Source organism: Rhamphochromis sp. 'chilingali' (assembly GCF_963969265.1).
Source record: "Rhamphochromis sp. 'chilingali' genome assembly, chromosome: 7".
NCBI classification, from domain to species: Eukaryota; Metazoa; Chordata; class Actinopteri; order Cichliformes; family Cichlidae; genus Rhamphochromis; species Rhamphochromis sp. 'chilingali'.
In genome coordinates, this window is record NC_137934.1 from 20,063,546 (window position 1) to 20,083,811 (window position 20,266).

The 20,266-nt window shown below is 43.0% G+C and overlaps 1 protein-coding gene across 9 annotated transcripts in view; it reads left to right on the forward strand.

The window, feature by feature from the left end:
• The window catches only part of celf2 (cugbp, Elav-like family member 2), a 247,032-nt gene that overhangs the window by 73,165 nt on the left and 153,601 nt on the right, over window positions 1–20,266 (forward strand). The window contains exon 1 of one of the 9 annotated variants that reach the window (XM_080888015.1): window positions 10,834–11,269. The exons of the other annotated variants lie outside the window; for them this stretch is intronic. Within the exon in view, the coding sequence (XP_080744141.1) occupies window positions 11,193–11,269 (77 nt within the window). The 5' untranslated portion in view covers window positions 10,834–11,192. Of the gene's footprint in view, window positions 1–10,833; window positions 11,270–20,266 lie in introns of those variants that run through there. 9 annotated transcript variants of the gene reach the window in all.

Here is a 20,266-nt window from a genome sequence, read left to right on the forward strand (position 1 = left end):
ACAATGCATGGACACACACGTACAGGAAGTGAGGGCGAGCGAGGGCGACTACTCCTGCGCGCACGTGCATCACATGCCCAGGCGCAGATCAATACTCGCAATCATACAGGTGACAATAGGCGCAGGTTTATCGCCCCTGATTCACACCCTGCTATCATCACCTTCTCAAAATCGCACAATCAAGGGAGGGGAGGGTGAAGGCAGAGGGTGCATATGTGAAAGAGGAAGGAGGGAACAGAGCACGGGAGCTTGCAGGTACATGAAATGTGTGAATATGTGCGTGAAATGAATTGAAATGGGTGTGAAAGTGCATCTATTTGCAGGCGGATGCATATGCACATCCCTTTGTATGCCTGTGTGTGTGTGTTTGCATGCGCATGAGTGAATTTCCGCTGTGTGCGTGTGCGGCAGATGCGTTATATTCCTCCTTTCTTTTTTTGGAGTGTGTGCGTGTACATCTGTGTGACTGTGTATGAGGTGTGTATGTGTGACGGTTGTTATCAGAATGACACCATCCCACTCCCTCTCTCCTGCAGCCCCAGAGGATCAGTGGAGCTGCACCAGTTTCAAATGAAAATAAATGAGAGGCAGTGACCGCTACTGCCTGGGTCCCGCTTTAATGAGGAAAAGGAGCAGAGAGGGAGGGAGGAGAAGGAGAGGACAGAGGTGGTGGAGGAGGGACGAGAGGATGGGGAGAAGGCAAGGGGAGAAATTGGAAAGTGAGGGTGAGATTGGCCCGAGTTGGCAACGACGGGACCGAGAGAGAGAGAGAGAGAGAGAGAGAGAGAGAAAGAGAGAGAGACGAATGGAAAAGAGAGGAGGGGGTGGTGATGAATGGAGGGCCTCTGTCTGTCACTGATGCGATGGCCAATTACAGTTGGAGCACGCTCCGATGCACTGCAGGTGGAGCGGACACTGTTTTGAGTGGCCAGAGAATATCCCTCCATCCTCCATTTGCATTGAGAGGAGAAATCACTGCACAGTGTACAACTTAGAGCAGCTTTGGGGGGTTTACTTTGTGATTCAATAGAACATTACACCTTTGTGGATCTGGGCTGAACTATACAGGGATTTTTTTTTTTACCACGCATCTTCAAGGATTATACGCTCCCTTGAGGTATATTTTTCTTTTACTTCCCAAGCATATTAAACCCTTAAAAGAGTAATGAAGCACTGCTTTTTCAGCTTGGGGCTCGTACCAAAGTTGTGTAGTGACATGGTAGTGTGGCCGACACGTCTGGAAGTACAGCCGACACATTTTAATGCACAGAGTACCACTTTAGTGTCTTTTTTAACATGCAACGTGGTCCGTGGGGTTCAAAAGAAGGCCCACAACATCTGAAAGAGACAATGTAAGGCCGTACACATGGTGCTCTGCTTTTATTCTCACTGTTGTGGGAAGTTTGCACGGTAACACGTGGTTTATTATTATAAAAGGGAGTATTTTTCACCCAGACAATGACAGAAAAAGAGAAGCCAAAAAAGGAAAGCGAAATTAAAAGTGAAAAGTGAAGTGAAAGTGTAAAAATCATAGACGTCAGGTAGAGACATGTATACAACCCACCATCGTACAAAGATTTATTCTTCTGAATCTAGTAAAATCGCATTATGAAGCAGTCGAGCGACTGAGTTTCAACTCAGTTTTATTTATATAACACAGCAAGACTTGTTTCAGCTGCTTTATATCATAAGGAACCCACACTATCACACGATATGATAATAATCAGCACACATTCATACATATACATACATAAAGCTTCAGTAAAACTATAGAAATATATAACACGATCCTATCATTTAGGATATTAACCTCATCCGGATCCTCTAACATTGTCCTTATGGAAAATCAGAATGAACAGGGTGTTCTCAAAATAGGTTAAAATTATTATAACTGTGGAAGATTCTAGATAAAAATTAATGGCATGTAATAGTAGCATGTAAACACAACAGTAGTCAAAAGAGTGGAGAGAGGAAGGAATGCTCGCTGCATCATGGGAAGTCCCCCAGCAGCCTGAGCCTATAGCAGAAACTACAGGGTCGTTCAGGGTCACCTGATCCTTAGTGATCCTAAAAAATATAGACATACGCTTCCTGTATTCCTACATGACACTAGCATTTCCTAGCAGTATCCTTCATACACTGGTTTTCGCAGGATTTTTAAATTAAGTCTAAAGGTTGTGTTACATTGTTCAAAGAGCTGCTCGAAACCACATAAAGCTTTAGGTTGGAGATGTAACTTAACCAAATTTCAGAGCTTTTTACTGCCATAGAAACTCAGGTGTAGCATAACTTGATACAGGCCTTTAAAATATCACAGAATTAACCCAAAAAGAGCCATGGGGCTTATTGAGAGTTTGCAGATATGAGGTCAGCAGCGATGCATTTCTACTTCAGCGCGGCTGAGCGTTGTCCATGCCTGTCTAGCAGAAACTATTAAAACTAGCAGACAGCAGCACAGTATACCCGGGAGGCCTCTTCAGGGGCAGAGGACATCAAGTGTGTGTGTGTGTGTGTGTGTGTGTGTGTGTGTGTGTGTGTGTGTGTGTGTGTGTGTGTGTGTGTGCAGAGAGAGAGATACAGACAGACCCACACATGTCATGTCGCGAGACCACCGGTGCAGACATTAGTGTGTTAGGGTCAGTGAGCAGGTCAGGAGGTATTTGCTCGACAGTGTTGGACTTGATCACGATGTCCTGTAATGCGGAATTTATGTGTGTAGTCTACGTGTACATGTGACTCTAGAGGTCAGAAGCACGTGATGTGATTTTTCCACTTTGAACAACTTAAAAATTGCACTCATCCTTCTCTGCCAAACTAGAACAGACAGTCACTAAACTCTTTACAGTAAATACTTTGGCTCACATGTCTGTCTTGGATCATTGCCCAATTATTCATTTTGCACTTTAGATCTTGCCGATACTTCTTCTAATTTAGACTTTTCCCTCAGTCTCAAAAGAAATCGAGATCTCACGACATGTACACATCCATTACTAAGGGCTGTCGCCACCCATTTTGGTTACCTAGGTGACATTACAGAAAAACATTTAACATAAGGTCCTGGCTGAGGGTAAAATAATTAGTTATGAATAATTAATGAAATTGTTGCTGTGGTGCCAGATGTGTAAATGTGCATAGCTCAGAGGAAAGACTCCAACAAATAGCCACAAGCAACAAACTTCAGCTCCTGTTAACATCTTGTCAAACCCAGATTTCACTGGTGTGGTTCTCCAGCAGCTTGAGTATGTAAACTGTGTCTCTTTGCTGTTTGGAGGTAGCGTCTGGATTTACAGCTAATATGCTATCAACATCAAAGTGCTGATCATTGTTCCCCTTTGCGGCTCACAATGTTATCAGTATAAGTCGTTTTAGTGTGGTTCTTATTATACTAATGTTTGCCAGGAACATCAGTAATCTTGTTACATGAATCTTATAAGAGTAATCTAATGAAGTGAGGGGTTGAGAAAAGCTTAAAAAGCCTGGTTGAGGAATTTACACTACTGTCTCATCCCAGGGCGCAGCGTTCCTCTCTTCTGTCAGACATCAATAGAATAAGTACAAGCTGATTCTTTCGGTGTTTGTACCTTGGCAAACCTGCAGGTTGGAGGTCAAAAGGTTGACCTCGTCACGCGTTCCATTAAGAACTTTGTTCTTCTATTTTCTACAGCTTATCGGGGTCTGTTTGACGGGTGGAGCAGTCTAAGCAGAGATGTTCAGACCTCCCTCTCCTCGACCACCTCCTCCAACTTTTCTGGTGGGACACTGAGGCATTTCTAAGCCTGCTGATCATCTCTCAAGCATGTCCTGGTTTTGTCCCGGGACTTCCTCTCACTTGGATACCTAGGCGGTGTCCAAGAAGAAGCATAGTCAGATGTTCTGACTTTTTACCTTTAGGCACTAATATCTACTTGGGTAGATGTAGGAAATAATGCTTACCTAGTGTTTATAAACCCTTCCTAGTTCTATCAGAGCTTTCATCCTGTTTCCTTTCCACTGTCGCCAAGTGCCTGCTCATAGGGATCGTCTAATTCTTGAGGTGTTCCCTGTATTACCTGAGGTGACTGTTGTTGTGATTTGGCAATGTTAATAAAATTGAAGTAAACTACATTGAATTAATGCCAGCGGGTCTTTTGCAGATTGGCGTGTTTGAAGAATTGGCCTGTTTCACTATTGCCCCATCATAACACCAACGCCAAAGTCCACCGTGTATAAATCTGACATGTCAGCGGATTTGACAGTCTGACTGTATGAAAATGGTTGGGTAGTATTTTCTCATGTCAGCAGTTTGTTTGTGTATAAGCAGAGGTTTTTTAGGGCGGTTCGCTGGATATGACTGGCACTCTGCATCAGCGGTTACAGTACTAGATTAGTACTACTTTATTACCCAAGGACACAAGCTCTGTGGACAGTGCAACTCATATTCAATCCAAATGGAAAGAACAAGAAGACCAAAATGAAACATGCACAAAATTAGCTTCTTTTTAGTCCTCAACACATTTATGTCGATATTAAGAAGTGGTATTAAGCCTCAGCTGTATATTGTTTAATCCCTGAACTGCTGACATTTTCTTCTATTCTTTCTTATGCTAATATTTGCTGCACGTGAATCTTCACATACTGTGAAGGTAAAAAAAATGTTTGAATCACCATAATAACCTTCTTTTTTCTTTTTCACAAAGTGTCTTCATACTCAAGCCATCTTTCTTTCTTGGCGCCGCTCACGTTTTCACATGATGGTATTTGTGAATAGGCCTCTTTATCCTGGAAATGACAATATATGTGACACACCTGACAAAACATGCATATAAAGAGAGTAAAAAGTGAAGGTTGTGCTAAAATGTTAATCTGAATTCTACTCTTGATTCAAGGTAAATAGATGTTTAATAAAAATTTAAAATTGAACAATAAAAAAGCACTGAGCTGAAAACCCCTAGCCCGGTGAGTTTGTGTGTTTTGAGTCAGATTGTGTTTCCAAAACAGGTCAGCGAGCATTCGGGCACTGCAGCCCACTGCAGGTAGAGATGGGATCCACGTTAACTGGAACACGATGTCCTAACCAGAGTCCAGCAAGGGCCAGAAACAAGCTGACAGAGAGGGTGAAGAGAGGGAGAGGTGCAGTGAGTGATGGAGGAGAGGGGAAGGAGACAGATGAAAGCATGAAAATGGAGGAGAGAAGGAGAAGGCGGCTGGAGAAAATATGGGAATGAGATCTGAAGATTGAACAGTGAGTGGCAGCGAGAGCGATGGAGAGAGTGTTAGAAAGAGATGTCTCTACTTTTATTTGGTTTTCAGTCCGCCGTTCTGAGCTTAACAGAATACGAAAGTAGCAGGAGGACTCGGCTGGACTGGGACGCCTGTAATAGCCTTTCATTTAGGAAGCAGTCTATCTGCAAACGCACACACGTGTACAGTGCGGAATAATCACTGATCAAAATGGGGGTTTTTTCCAGCGACGATGAATGGTAGCAGTCAGGGTCTGTCTGGTTTTTGCTCCTCACATGTCCACTTAGGCTCAAACGCAGATGCTTGCTTTTCTGAATTATTCATGAACCCCTCATTAAATATTCACGTGTGAAAAGCCGGTACCATCAGCTACCCACAATCCTCTCCTCTTGGGTGAGGTACAGGCAGGAAAGAGAAGACAAGCAGGATGATACTTATACTTATGTACCTATCAGAAAGCAGTTTTATTCTTTTGTTTAATTAGTTTTTTTAGGATCTGCTCTTTTTGTCCTCCCTCTTTGTTTCTTTCTTCTGTCTTGCCCCGCCTTATCTCCTCCTGTTCTCCTTCGTTCTGGGTGATCAATTCGTATTGCTCGGGCAGCTGAGCCCCCCTGAGCCCGGGGTTAGAGAGATGAAGGCAGGGAAAAGATAGAAATAACTAGACAGAGGGAAGAGGCGAGAAAGACAAAAGTACAGGAGAGCAAGCAAAGGCAGAGCCAGACCTTGCCACAAGCAGGGCCTCTTGGCGAACACAGGACCCTCGGGTGAAGAAATGGAGTGATAGGAGAGGTGATGGCTGAGGGTGGAAAGAGACGAGAACAACAGCGGCGGCAGGGAGAAAATAAGGTAGAACACAATGTGTGAAATGTTCACTGGCTCTGAAGACTGGTCCTGAGTAAATACAGGCTCACGGATGCTTCTGAAGTCTTTGTTCATGCTTTCACAGCGGCGTGTACACAGGCCTACAGCGATTTTAATCTTCACTTGTAAATAAACTGTAACTATGGAGAAATGACGGGCTCAGTGGTCACGCCCGTGCATCAGTCATCACCGAGCACCAAGAACATGACGAGGGTTTTGAGGTTCTGCACACCGGGGTTCTCTTACATGCTGTGCTGGTTTAATTATGAAAGTTTGCAGCGGTGTGTACTCAGGGGGGTTTGGAACATAGCCGGCACAAGAAACAAGTGTAAACTTTCATGAAATCTCAATGAAACTTGGCCACGGATCAAAATTTGAAGGTTTGAGGTGTCATTCCCACTGTTCCCACCACCTGTCAAAGCCCAACGGCCTTCATTTTAGCTTTAATCAAAACTTTACTTTCATGCTTTCACAGTTGCAGTCTTACACTTTTACGAAGTCTTTGGAGACTACTTCTTATAAGCTGTTTATCCATATAGTGGGATGGAAATGTTTCCTAGACCTTGTGTTTATTATTAGTGTTTATATGATTTGAAAATGAATCTAAAGCACAATAAACAACATCATTAGTCCTGAAGACAATCCCTCATTGGGTGTCTTCACGATATTGCTGAAGAACCCTGTCCGACATGTTCGTTCAAAATCCTATATGTATGCGTCGGTAGATTGAGATGTGGTGGGGCAAAGGCTGTAACATGTGGTTAACTTAATTTTCACATTTATCAAACCATGCAGTGACCCAAAGAAAGAGATTGCTCCCTTGACGATAGAAATGCTTCGTCAAAGGATAAAGGCGATCACTCAGAGCAGCTTTGTATTGATTTGCAGTGACCCTTCTCTTTAAAGGACCCAAACTATCCTTTTTTTTATAGGTGTACCGAAAACTCCAGATCAGGTGCAGTTTTTTCTTTTGATTTTTTAACGTATTTTTTTTATGTGGGACTGTTAGTTTGATAAAATTAATAAAAGAAGAATTTGGATCCAAGTAGAGCCATAATTCTTACAGTTCAGCTGAGATGGTACCCTCCTTCTCCTCCTTTTAGAGTATGTCATTTTAGCTGCCTTAGTCCGCCCTATACATCTGCAAGCTGCTTTGAAACCCATCTCCACCCCAGCTCCTTGTTTAATCTCACGTCTGGTTAAATAATGTCTTTTTGTTCTTTTTTTTTTTTACCACTAAATATAAATGAATTGAAAATTCAAGTTGCTTTAGACTCCTAAGTGAAATAAAGCCACTGCGTCCCTATTGTAGCTTAATTTGATCCACATGGCCAAAATCTGTAGCAAACCTAACCCAGATACAGATCTATTGGCAGCTCCATGGGCAATATCAGCGTCGCTCTTTCACTGTGATTCTCTTTCACTGGCCTCATGAACATGGCCATTTATCACATGTATTTATTTTATTTTTATTTATTTATTTATTTATTGTCATTGTCAGAGAACAATGAAATTGCATTTGGGGCTTCCGTACAATGTAATAGGACTATCTCAAGGTCTAGGGGCAACACACGGTCCTTCATTATCAATCTATGCAAGGCTCCATTGTCATGTGGAAGCCATGAGGTCAGGATTTATCCTCTGTAGCCCCCACCATTAACATCAACCTACAGCCAGTTGTGCATGATCATGCTGATAGAGTCATCCCTGTGTTATTGAACAGAAAATGCATAATCTTCCTCTACGTGAAGCCCATTCTTTTCTATCAAAACAGGCTTTTAACACCAAAGTTACGTACTAGTGATTCTGGAAAGGCAGAATATTGTTTCAAATTCACAGCAAACCACTGTGCAGCTATATAAATATGGCTATATTTGCATGTTAAATGCAGAAGCACACAGCTACATCTCAAATTTGCATGTTAAAGCAATGCCTCATATCCCCTCCCCCTCCTCTCAGATCCCCCCCTTCTTTTTTCTTTTGCTTACCTATACTCTCCCACATCAGTGCTGAAAGAAAGGCAAGCAGTAATCACAATAAATAACATGTATACAGAATAAAGTATAGACCATGTCCAGAAATGAAATGTACAATAAAAAAGGTGCTAGTCAGGCCAGATCAGGTATTTGCATTGATTAGGGCTATTGCTCTCGTTTAAAAGCTGCCCCTGAGTTTATTTGTCTGTGATACAAAGATTTGTTTATAGTTAGAAACAAATTAGGGGACATGCACTACATTTGAATGTTCAGTTCACTCATTTCAAACCTGATGCATTTTTGCTGCAGCGGCCACGCTGTGAGATGTGTGCGCAGAAGCTTTGGCCAAACACAGACATGCAGTTTCAGCTTTAAGCCGTTTAAAATGTAAGGGTAGTGGCTGCTGTCGTTTTCAGCATGGTTTTCAGTCAGTAATACTGTGTGATGTTGACTGTGACCAAGTCTTTGGGGTAATACAGTCAATCAACTTATGTTGTGTTGAGATGCCTAAATGACATTTTGGGAGACATTTGAATTGGTAGTTTAGTTGTAATGAGCCATGTTTTGGTGTTGTGTGCCCATGTTTCAAGATTTTCTCCTCTGATGTAACAAAGAAATGCAAATAAATTGTAATTTTTTTAGGGGGAACGATAAAGTAGGAGTATGAAATGCAATCAGAAAGTTTAGTGACTCCACCTATAAAAATCACAAACCTTACCTGATTTAAATTTGGCCAGTCACTTGGTTTGCAATAAAAGTGATGTGGTGAATCCAAAATATGGAGGTCTTTCTTCTTCTTGCGAGCCGCCATCTGAAAACGGTGTTGGTGAGCACCAGGTCAGGCCTGAAAATGACAGCCTGCTATGGGAACGCAGCCCATTGTCATGCAGCAGTTCGTTATATAATGTTCAGCACAACCCCTGGTCTGATGAGGGTCGAGTGTGGTGAAACATGCAGAGTCGTCCCCACTCCTGGGGCACTCCAAGCCCTAAGGCACTGATGTAGGATCAGCGTTTCCCATCCACACTGTGACCCGGGTTCTCGCAAGTAAACATGCAAGCTGACCCCCCGAGCACAGCCGCGGGCCAAGTCCCACCCACACCATACACTTACCCTGCTGTATGTGCGCATACTGAGCTTTTTTTTTTTCCTCCCATTGACCCAGATACTCATATTCTTCCCCCAGAGAGCCGCCTCTCTCAGTCTAAGAGAGCCTCATTATTTCACTGGAGTGCCTCCCCTCTTTTCTCCATCGGAGGAGGACGGAGGAAGTGGGGCAACCTGGCAGTCGTACCGCGCAGGGGTGCGTTCAGGCCCACACGGGTTCCACGGGGAGGCATGCTGGATCCACACAATTAATGCAGTGTAAAACCGAGTCAGCAAATTTGCAGAAAATTATGAGCAGGTTCATTATTACAAGGCTGTCCCAGAGCGTAACTGCACCTCCAAATATGGTCAACTCATTTGATTCTAAATCAACTAACCGGCCGTTCTTTTATGAAGTTACCACACTGAAACATGACTGCGCAGCACTCATTAGTAGCTTACTGGAAAGTAAGGATCCACTAAACTGATATTTGGTTTGTTGATAGATTATTGTGGCCTCATGATGCGTGTTCCCTTAATTTAGTCAGACTGAAAACAGGCTCACACTGAAATAACCCAGTGATCTATGCTGGTGTGGGAGTGTTTGTGGTTATTATCTGAGAGATGGTGACATATGATCCATTTGAGTTTTCTTTCTTTTTTTTCTTTTTTCTTTTTTTAAACTCCCCCATATCAATAGCATAAGGTGGAATTTTACAGCTCTGTAAAATAAATGCACAGATGTCCATTTTCCTGAGGAAGACGGTGGAATTACAGCCTTACTGCTACAAAGGAAGCCAATGCATGCTTCCATATATTTTGATTGGCAAGAACGGCCAGTGATTTGGGATTGCGCTACACTAGCCCCCTTTTAGCGCTCCTGCTTTATCAGCAGAGTGGCCATACTGAAATAAAGGAAGCCCCTTTGTTTAGATGTGCAGAATTGCAAAGATGTAGAGAGCATCACACATACTCGCATAAAGCCATTAACAAAATAAATATCTATTCATGATTTCCAGTAACTGGTTTGAGCTTAGGCTAAGCCATCTTTAACCTCTTAACACCCATCAAAATAGAAATAATATTACATTGAATTCTCACCTAAGTGGCATTCCCAAATGAAAATCACAGGAGAGACAGGAGGACAAGTACATGTAAGATTTAAAAGGTGAAACCTTCGAGTTTCTGAAACTATGTTTGTTTAGATCTAAACTAAAGCAGGTCACTGGTGAGCTGGTAGATGCTGAGAGGTTAAGTACATTTCTTCTTGAGGAACAAACATTTATTATTAGTATTATTATTATTTTGTGTCACTAACAAAAGTAATAGAATCTTTAAAAGCATGATGCCACAGAAACACTGGCTAGAAACCACGATTAAGTCCAGTGGAAGATATTTAATGGGTAAATGTTCCGATCATTCTAATATTTGTGCGCGGTTAGCTTTATCTCAGAGGTTAAACTCTGCGTCTTGGCGCCGACTGCGTTTGGAGACTCTCCGAACATAAACGATTGAAGCCGCCTCCTGTTCGGAACATCGTGTGTAGATGTGAAAGGATCCTCGTCTGTGGTGAACGGCGCGCTCTGGTAGCCGAGGAGACCTAATAGTTAAAGATCAGCTGCAACGCTGTGCGCCACGCCTCCACGGCTCGACACCTGGCTCTCCAACAGTCCGTCAGTTGCGCTGTTGCGGAACGGTTTTTCAGACAGGACCGGCGGAAGAAAAGCGGGAGGTAGAGACAGAGAGAGAGAGCGAGAAAGAGAGAGAGGGAAAAAAGCGAATGGGGGGCAGGAAGAGGAGAATGTGACAACTGCTGGATGCGGACAGAGTGTGTGCGGCTGGCTACACTGCCTTTGGGGAGGCCTCGGCTCTTGCACCTGTCCCTCTCCGTCTCCGCGACCAGGCGCAGTTTGGACGAGAGCGACGCTCCTTTATTTATCAGGCAGGGCGCACAGCGGCGGAGGCGCACACACACTCTCTCACACTCTCTCTCACACACACACGGACGGTACTGTACGCACACACTCATACACAGGGCAGGAAGGCAACATGACTTCATCCTACAATCTGGATTTTCTGCCCGATATGATGGTGGAGAGCCGCCTGCTCGTTCCCGGGGACAGAATGTGAGTTATTCGGCTCTTCTTCTCGTCCGCCAGTGGCGTGTGGGTGCGTGTGTCTGTGTATGCTGTCCTGAAAAGCAGCTGTCCGATGTGGAAATGTTGCTCTGCTACTTGATGTGTGACCAGAATCGGGGTCAGAATGAAGGCTGGAGCCCGTGTGACTGTATCTGTGTGTTATTGTGTTAGTTATGGCTTGTTGTTATTAATATCCGTCGATAAATTGTGCGGGGATCGCAGGAGCGCCCGCGGCTGTTATCAGCTATAGACAGGATGGTGATGAATGAACGCCATTATGGGAAATTAATGCCACCGCCGTGAATAAACCCCGTCTTTACTAAGCTGTATTATCCGGCGTGTGTCGTCAAATTGTTGTATCCCGTCAGGTCGACTCTGGGAACATTTAGAGCATCGGCTTTTCCATCTCGCTCCGTGGAGCAGAGGAGGGGAAGTTGCTTTGATTTGCGGCAGCCGCCCATCCTCATTTCTTTCCCCGGCTCTCGCCGGGCTGGAAGCGGCGGGGTCGGGACCGTGCGGCGGGCTTCGGGAGCGCACGATGCCGAGACCCATAACGACCGACGGAGTGGATCTGTGGTTGTAATAAAATAAAATAAATAAAATCGCAGGGTGGGAAACACAAGTGTTCTCAGTCACACGAGACTCGATCAACTCCACCACAGGCGGGTTTTTGTTTTGGTTTTTGCGCTCTCATCCCGTGTTTTTCTCCTCACTTTGGACTCTTGGATGAGGGGGGAAACAATCCGAGCGACTGGAAGAGCAGCAGCACCGCGGCTTTTTCAGCACATTCGGGAATGCACGGATGACTTGTGTCCCGTGGTTCAATTGGATTTGTTGTAATTCAGTTAAACTCCGGAATTTGTCGAGCAGGGACAAAGGGAGGGTTTCATCCCGGCATGATGTGTTTTTTTCCACATGCAGCGCATGTCCCACTTATGTCCCCTCAGCTCACGGCGCCTATTTGTTGAAGGCTCGTGTTCTTTCTTCCCCCCCCTCTCTCCGTCCTCAGGAGAGAAAACGTGCATGCAGGCTGTGCTGTGGCTCTTCTTTTCATTTTCTCATGAAGGTCTTTTTTTCAGTGTGCAGTCAGTGTATGTTCGATTGCTGCTGCACTTAACTTCTGGTGACTCATGGTGTAAAAGCATAGAACAAAAGTAACGAAGTGTGTGTGTGTGTGTGTGTGTGTGTGTGTGTGTGTGTGTGTGTGTGTGTGTGTGTGTGTGTGTGTGTGTTGTTGGGGGAGTCATGAAAAAACCTCATAATGCTTCACTTTGAGGACACTAATCTACAAATGTCATAAAACAGCATTACAATAAATACAATAATGCACGTGGAGATTAAGTGTCTTCCATAAAATGCATAATTAATATTGTTGCTATACTAAAGAAACATGTAAATAATAAATGTCATGGATAAGAGACCCTTTATGCATTAGCTTGCAAATTCTGTGTAAGTCATGTTGAAAATTGCCTGTGAAGCAAAGGAAAATGTGTCTGTTCAGTGAAGATTAAATACAGTAATATGAATGTATATTTATACTAATATATATGCATACATAATAGACTAGGGAGAAATATCGGTATTGGCTGATATCAGTCATGTTCATTGACAGCACACAGAAGGATAATATCATGTTATCATTTTTAAGGACCAATTTGATTCTCAAAAAAGGCCAAAGCGGTTACTGCCTGGTTGTCTAAACATCCAAAAATGACCAAATGTTTGCTGTTTTTAAATGAAAGTTACATAAAAGTGGAGCCAACATGGAAGTGGTTTAAAAATTCATTCTTTTTAATAGACAGACAGCAGGAGGCGACTCCTTTTTGTATGGAAGTCTTTGGGAAAACGGCCTTCTTCTCACTCTGTGAGCTTAGCAAACGCTTCCTGGTCAGTGTTTGGCGTCGCTCACTAGTTTTGGCTCGTGTTGAGTTGAACATTCAGTCCATTTTCTAAATCGCAGCCAGAAAATGGGTTATCCAGGATATGCTTATTAGCTAAAGGCTTGTCAGTCAAGATCCACCCTTTGCTCATCACTTCCAGGTTTAGTAAAACCACCTCTGGTTAATTAATAGCCACAAAACTAAATATGTCTCATACATTCCAATCAGCACCAGATATGTTAGATTTTAAATATATTTCTCAATCAGTGCAGTGAATCTCTGTTTTTTGCTATATAAACATAGCTATGAAAAAGATGACAGCCTAAACTAGCTGCACGTTATTACAACTACATAAAAAGTGTTGTAATATCATAAATGGGACTCGAAAGTCAGTATACGTTTCCTGAAATAATGAATAATAATGAAATAATTCATTGTAAAGCACATGTAGATATTAGTTTAGCTCTGTTATTGTTGCTTTGTTGTACAATTTGATGTCATTCTGGCCCCCAAAATGTGATAAAAACCACAAAACTTTAAGGCAAAATGACTCTCGTTGAGCTGTTTGTGATGCATCAAATCCCCGATAAAGTGGTCACACATAAACGTTGCTGTTTTTAAGTGTCACTAAACCAAAAGAGACCGGTAACAGTTTCTCTGTATCACTGTAGGAAGCTGTACGCTGTACAATACTCCAAAACTGCATTAATCAAGAATTATTCATCCTCCACAATGATAAAAGGCCAGGGCACACACTTTACCCTGCAGAGTCTCCCTCCATTGAGTCTCTGTGTAGTGTATCACCCAGATGTTATAGTGAAGCGATGGCTTTCTCATTAATCAGTGTCATCGTTGCTGACAGCATGGACCCCGTGTATAACTGGCGGGGGTGGACGAGGAAATCATCGCGCTTCCAGAAAGCCTTCTCCTTCTGATGCGCTTTGCATCGCCAGTTGTGTGTATATCTGCCCCGGAGTGAAGGATTTATGAATAATGTGCATCGCAGGAATTAGACAGGCCTATCTGTGCCCTCTTACCCAGCTGGTAAGGAGGCGGACAGGTTGAACTAGATAGCACTTATGGAGATGACACTTTGTATTTACGTGAACACGCCTCTCGAGCTCACAAGAGGTGCTCTTAGTGATCTTTTCACTTTTTTTTTGTTTGTATCATTGTTTTTTTTAACAGCTCTATTTTTCCAGGAGCAATGTAAAAAAATATTTGCATTCATGTCAGCTCCTTTGCTTCCTCCCACCTGATACACCTTTGAAATTCTTTCACTCTGCTGATTCCTTATGACTGGGATCAGGTCGGGAATTGGCTTCATTCCCTCTTCCTGTTCCCTTCCAGTAGCAGCTCCCTCGTTGATGCTGACACCCCCTGACAATATCAGACTTGACAAATATTAGCTGACATCATAGCTAATATGGAAAATAAATGGGACTAATGGTCTCCCTCTACTCACTCCTATCCAGCCTGAAAACGCAAATAAGGGGTAAAATGAGAGAATCAGGAAAAATTGTAGTAGACCTGTGCCCTTTTCTTTCCACTCTTACTTTGACTCTGAAGCCTAGACGGTCTCTGCCTGTCCCTGGGAACTATGTGACCTTCTTCACCTCCTTAAGCTGAGTGTTGAATCCCCATCTGGTAGAGAACTGTAACGTTCTTCGGGGTCCGTCACACATCCAGGCTGAGGAGGTTCGGCCTTCAGCAATCATTGTTACACATTAATGATCAACCGTGAAGCAAAAATCTGAGTAAACACGGGATTACTAACTAGAGACTTGAAAACAGCAAATGCTTGCGGGGTGTATGCATAACCCGAATGTATAGCTTCCCACCGAATGTCTTTATGACCCTCCCTCCCACTCATCTCTTCACTTCCCCTTTCTGACCCCCCCGCAGATCATGCAGCTGTGAGGGTTCTGGGACAGACAAGTAGAAAACTTTATGTCAAGATTACACAGAGACCATGCATGCATTTGAGTTTATCCGGTCATAGTGTGCATAGGAAATACAAATAGGGCTTCAAAATACATTAAGGACAATGGCTATGAGCCCAACAATTGAAATACAATTCTTCAGACACTTTCCTTTAGATTTCATGTAATGACATGCAAAGAAAATATGTTCACAGGGGGATGTGATGAGTTTATGGGAGCGATGGGTGACTGGATTGTGCTGATAAATGATGCATACAGCAGCAGGACAGCATGTTGTGTTTTTTTAAAGAGTAGATAACACAGAACGCTTCAGTTTACATAATCGTTAAAATATTAGCAAGCCTGACAGACAAACTGTGACATCTCACTCCATTCTGAAGTCTGAAAGCCTTCCATTGACCTAAAGTCAATTACTTTCCATTCAATGTAAAGTACTGCTTGCCTTCTTTCTTAGTAATTTTCTTTCTTCCTGCACTGCAGACAGGGTGACTGGCTTCACTTAGCAGCCTCGTACCGAGAGAGCTACAACCACACTTCAGACTCGTCCCTCTTTGAAGGCTGAAAAATCTCCAGAGTGCTGTCACTGCTTTCCACCATGTTTTCACTGATTCAGAACAATCCATATTGTTTGCCTGCACGTCTTGAGCTTTGCAACTGGTACCAATGATGCAATCGTGCATGTTTTTCAAATGAGTTGAGCTCATTTTCTCGGCAATAATTAAAATCTGAAATGTAACTATTAACCGATGAGGAATTTCACCCGGCTTTAAGGGCAGAGACGGGCAGCAGCAAAGTGTTCTCATGAGAAATGCATGTGAGGAGGAGGAGGAGGACAGACCACGAGGTTTTTTGAAGGAAGAATAAGGAGGCGGCCTGTCGAGTGTGCTAGGAAAGCTGTTAGCGCCACTAATGCTTATTTTAATTCATTCTATTTAAATTTGACCATTGCTATGCAGACCTTGATCCAAATGTCACTTAAGAGGAAATTTCAAACCGGTGATCACAAGAAATCCAAAATCAGATATTCCCTTTAGTGCTTCAGCAGGGGGGGGGAAAGGTCACGCTGGAAGTACATTTGCATATTTTGCCAATCAGCATCACTGCATGACAAAAAAAATAGATAAATTATGTTATATTCAGCTGTACCGCTTCCAAAAGGAAGGGTTGTAAAAACGCTGATGCTTGCATGCTTTCCTCAGACTCACAGGAAACAGTCGCCACATTTCAAGGTTTGAAGATGTGCATAAAATGAACCCTCAACAAAAGTGCAAATTATATCCGTATTTATCACAAAACTGGTAATTATTTACCATTTCTGCCTCCAATAACAACCAGAAATTTTGCACAATCTTGGCAGGTCTGACCAGAGTCCTTTCAGGTTAGACCTTTGTCTCTGCTGTCATCGATGTCCATTGCTTCAATTAAATGTGTAGTCCAATGAAAACTCAGCTCTTTACAATTACAGAAAGTAGATTACACCTTCTGGCAAATCGCGGCACATGCAGATGATCAGACTGGTACATCCGACTAATCTCAGATGTGAAATGGCAGCGAAGAGAGATCAGTGGAAGGAGCATGTTGAAAATTGACGTGGGCAGAGTGGGAGAGGTGCACAGAAGAAAAAGTATGAAAGAGGGAGGAGGAGGAGTGATGGTTTGACAGCATACGACTCCCTGGACAGACATTTGGTTGGATTTAAATTGTGTCCTATCAGAAGTGGAGATTAAAAGAAAAAGAGGGGGTAAAAAAAAAAGAAGACAGGTAGCGATGATGGTGGCGATTGTGGCTTTTTCTCTCTCCCAGGCTAAAGAAAGAGGCTTAACATGACACACACAGGCATCCAGTGAGGAACGATTCATCAGCAGATGATTCTGTTATGACTGTTTTTGTTCATAATGGTGTTATTTTAGCGGGAAACATGTACAGTGTGTGTGATATATGATTTGATGGAGTCGTCTTCACGCATCAGCAGCTGCAGCGTTGTTTTATGTCGTTTTCTCTCAGTGTGTGTGTATGTGTGTTTTTGTAATGTCATAATGATGAATGTCTTTCCTCTGCTGGGGCTCAGGAGCAGTTGTCTGTGGCTGACACCGCTGTGTGTAGGTGGTGATGTATCACGACCGTGTGTCTAAGGTCTCACTGTGGATGTTTGTGTGGATGCGTGAGTGTGTGGTAGAGGTGAGGCTGTGAATGAGCAGGTGTGTCCGTTGTTACATTACGGGGTCAACAAATCGAAACGTTTATGTGGGCTTAGATTGCCTTTTTTGTTTCTTGCGTGAGTGTGTTGGCTTCCACATCTGTAATGACCCTCTGTCCTGAGTGCAGAGCACATCACACCAGTGTTTATGACACTAAATTTCTCCACTAAAGTTAATTTAGATTCCATCACTTCTTCGGATCCACCAGATTGCTGGTGACAAACTTAGAGTTGAAGTTAAAAGAGTGTGTTAGCCACACATAAAAGAGGAGCATTTTTAGAAACCACAGGTTACTGGCTCTCAAATTTAGTACTGCAGTTCTCCAAATGCTTCACCCTAGGTGGAGGCTGAAAGGTTGAACCCACAACTGAAGTGTGCATCCTCAAAGCTAAACTCCAGGGAAATTCCAATTTTTCACCTTTAACACATCATAATGAACATTTATTTAGGGCACAAGCACAAAGTAAAGTTCAACACTAGACAACGGAGTGCAATAGCACTGCATAATTTGAAGCCCATTATAATAAATGTTAACGTAACACTGCAGTAAGGTTACTTGGGTACTGAAGAATGCGTGAAGAATGTGTTATTTATCAGTACTTAACTGCTAATTCCTGATTCAGGACTTGTACTACATAATGATTACTTAGATCCAGCTGGGCGAGTCTATAGGCTGTTAATGAGTAATCTGTTAATGATAGTCCATAATTATCCATATACTGATCCAACACCCCACTTTCTTCCAGATGAACTTGGCAGCAACACCCAGCAGCACAATACAGTCATCATCATCACTCCAACCTTAGTTATTCTCTTTTGTCCCTTCAAGTAGTGAAATGTCACACAAAGTACTTAGTACTTCCTCCCTGCTGCAAGATTATGTCACTCTTATGGTCCCCTTAAGTAAAGTGAGCTACTTAGTACACCTTAACAAGTCGCCAGTCTATCGCTAACACTCACATTCCTACCTATGGCTAATTAAGAATCACCAGGTAATCTAACCCCACTGACTGCAAGTCTGTGGACTGTGGGAGGAAGTCAGAGAACCCACATAAACACAGGGACATCCACACAGAAAGGCTCCGGCCAGAAGGTGGATTCAAACCTCTTGCTGTGAGGCAACAGTGCTAACCACTTGCCCCAGTCCTGCCCCAGCAGCAGAAGTGATAGTCGTGATTGTCACTGTTAGGTATTGTGGAACGTCTCAGTAGCAACTCGGGCCCTTTTTTACTTGTTCTTTAGAAACTGAGAAAGTTGTTGTGCTTTTTGTCAGAATTTTGTAACTAACGTAAATTAATTTTTTGTTCCTGTTGTGAAGCAGAACACATTTTTGTAGCTGTAAAAGCTATCTGCCATTGAACTGCCTAAGCAAGTGTATTTGTCAGCATTCAGGAAATACAACTCCTGCTTCCAATGCAGTGTGTCAGTAACCTAAAGTCATGACTTAACTTGTTCACTGCTTATGAAATACTTTAAACTTTACTCACACAGTACTTGGTGTTAATTAAGCTGAAGATACAACAGAAAATTTGAGTTTCGAACACAAGTTTCAGTCAGCGTCACAGTTGGTAACTGTAACAAGCCTTTTGAGTTCCTAGCTGGATGATCACTCTGTGTATCTTAGAATATTGAACTATCCCTGCTCAGAAAGTTTGAAAAATTGAAAGTTACAGATGTTAGTGGATCCAAACATAGCAAGGACAAGGAGCAGGATTTGAGCTAATAATCACAGTCGCCATGAGTGACTTTTGATCTTCTACGTCCTAATGAGACCAGACCTCCGAGTGCAACACCTCATTTGAGACTCATACTACATACTGTGCATGTCGTGCTGAAAAAGAAGTAGTGAGGGCCCAGTAGCCAGGCAGATTGTGAAGATGTGGCTCTTGTGATGGATTTATTGTACTAAGTGTTCGCCTTGACTTGCATCTTGCGTAATCTGCATTCGTTACTGAATGTATGCATCAGCTAGCTGATGATCTCCTCGTGATTGTCTCATCCTTCTTTTCCCCACTGTCAGCCATGTTGGCTGCATTTCTCCCTTTTTTTCAGCCAGGAGATCACGCTCGTCTGCTGTTTTTGAGTGTTTGCTTTTCCTTTCCTTTCCGAACATTTTCCCTGATTAATCTAATTCAACACGTCCAGAACGGTTCGATACATTTGAGTGTTTCTGTTTCTCTGCAGTGGCTGCAGCTCATTGGCCTTCTTATTCAAGTCAAGTACACTTTTTTAAAAGCATGTACACAGACTTTACCTTATCAATTGAGCTGTGGAAAGCAGTGTTTTGCGTGTGTGTGTGTGTGTGTGTGTGTGTGTGTGTGTGCGTGCGTGCGTGCGTGTGTGTGTGTGTGTGTGTATAAAACAGTCTTCTTGTGTGTATTTGTGTCTGAGTGGTTTTTTTTACTGAAAGGAGAGAATTTCATCACTTGGCCTTGAAACGAATGAAGCATGCACATGTTTTCAGTGCAGCACACACACATTTCCACCCACGTAAATACGCAGAATACACACCACGTGACACACGTACACACACAAACATAGTCCCCACGTTGTTCACATCATGTCCCTGGGCTGTAGTGATGGGCAGAAAAACAACTGAATCCTCAGAGACTAAGAAAACACAATGATGCTCTCCCTTAAACCTTTTGGTTTATGTATATCTGTCCTTCTTCTCTGTCTGTTTCTCTCCTTCCTTCCTCTGCTTCCTTTCTTCTGCTCGTCGTCAATAGTCAGCTATTGCGTTTGTTCTGTGCAGCGGCATTACTCTGCCTTGCCAGAGGGAGAGCTTACCTCATGCATGTCTCAGTAGATTTTTTCTACCCCTTCTTCCCCACATCCCTCGCTTTATCCCTCTTTGGCCTGTATCTTCCTCTCTTTCTCTCTGCACTCCCACTCTTTCCCTCTTTCTCCATTGAAGCGTGCTAAATGCTTTACCTCTGTCAACTCATGAGTCTGAGAGGAGCT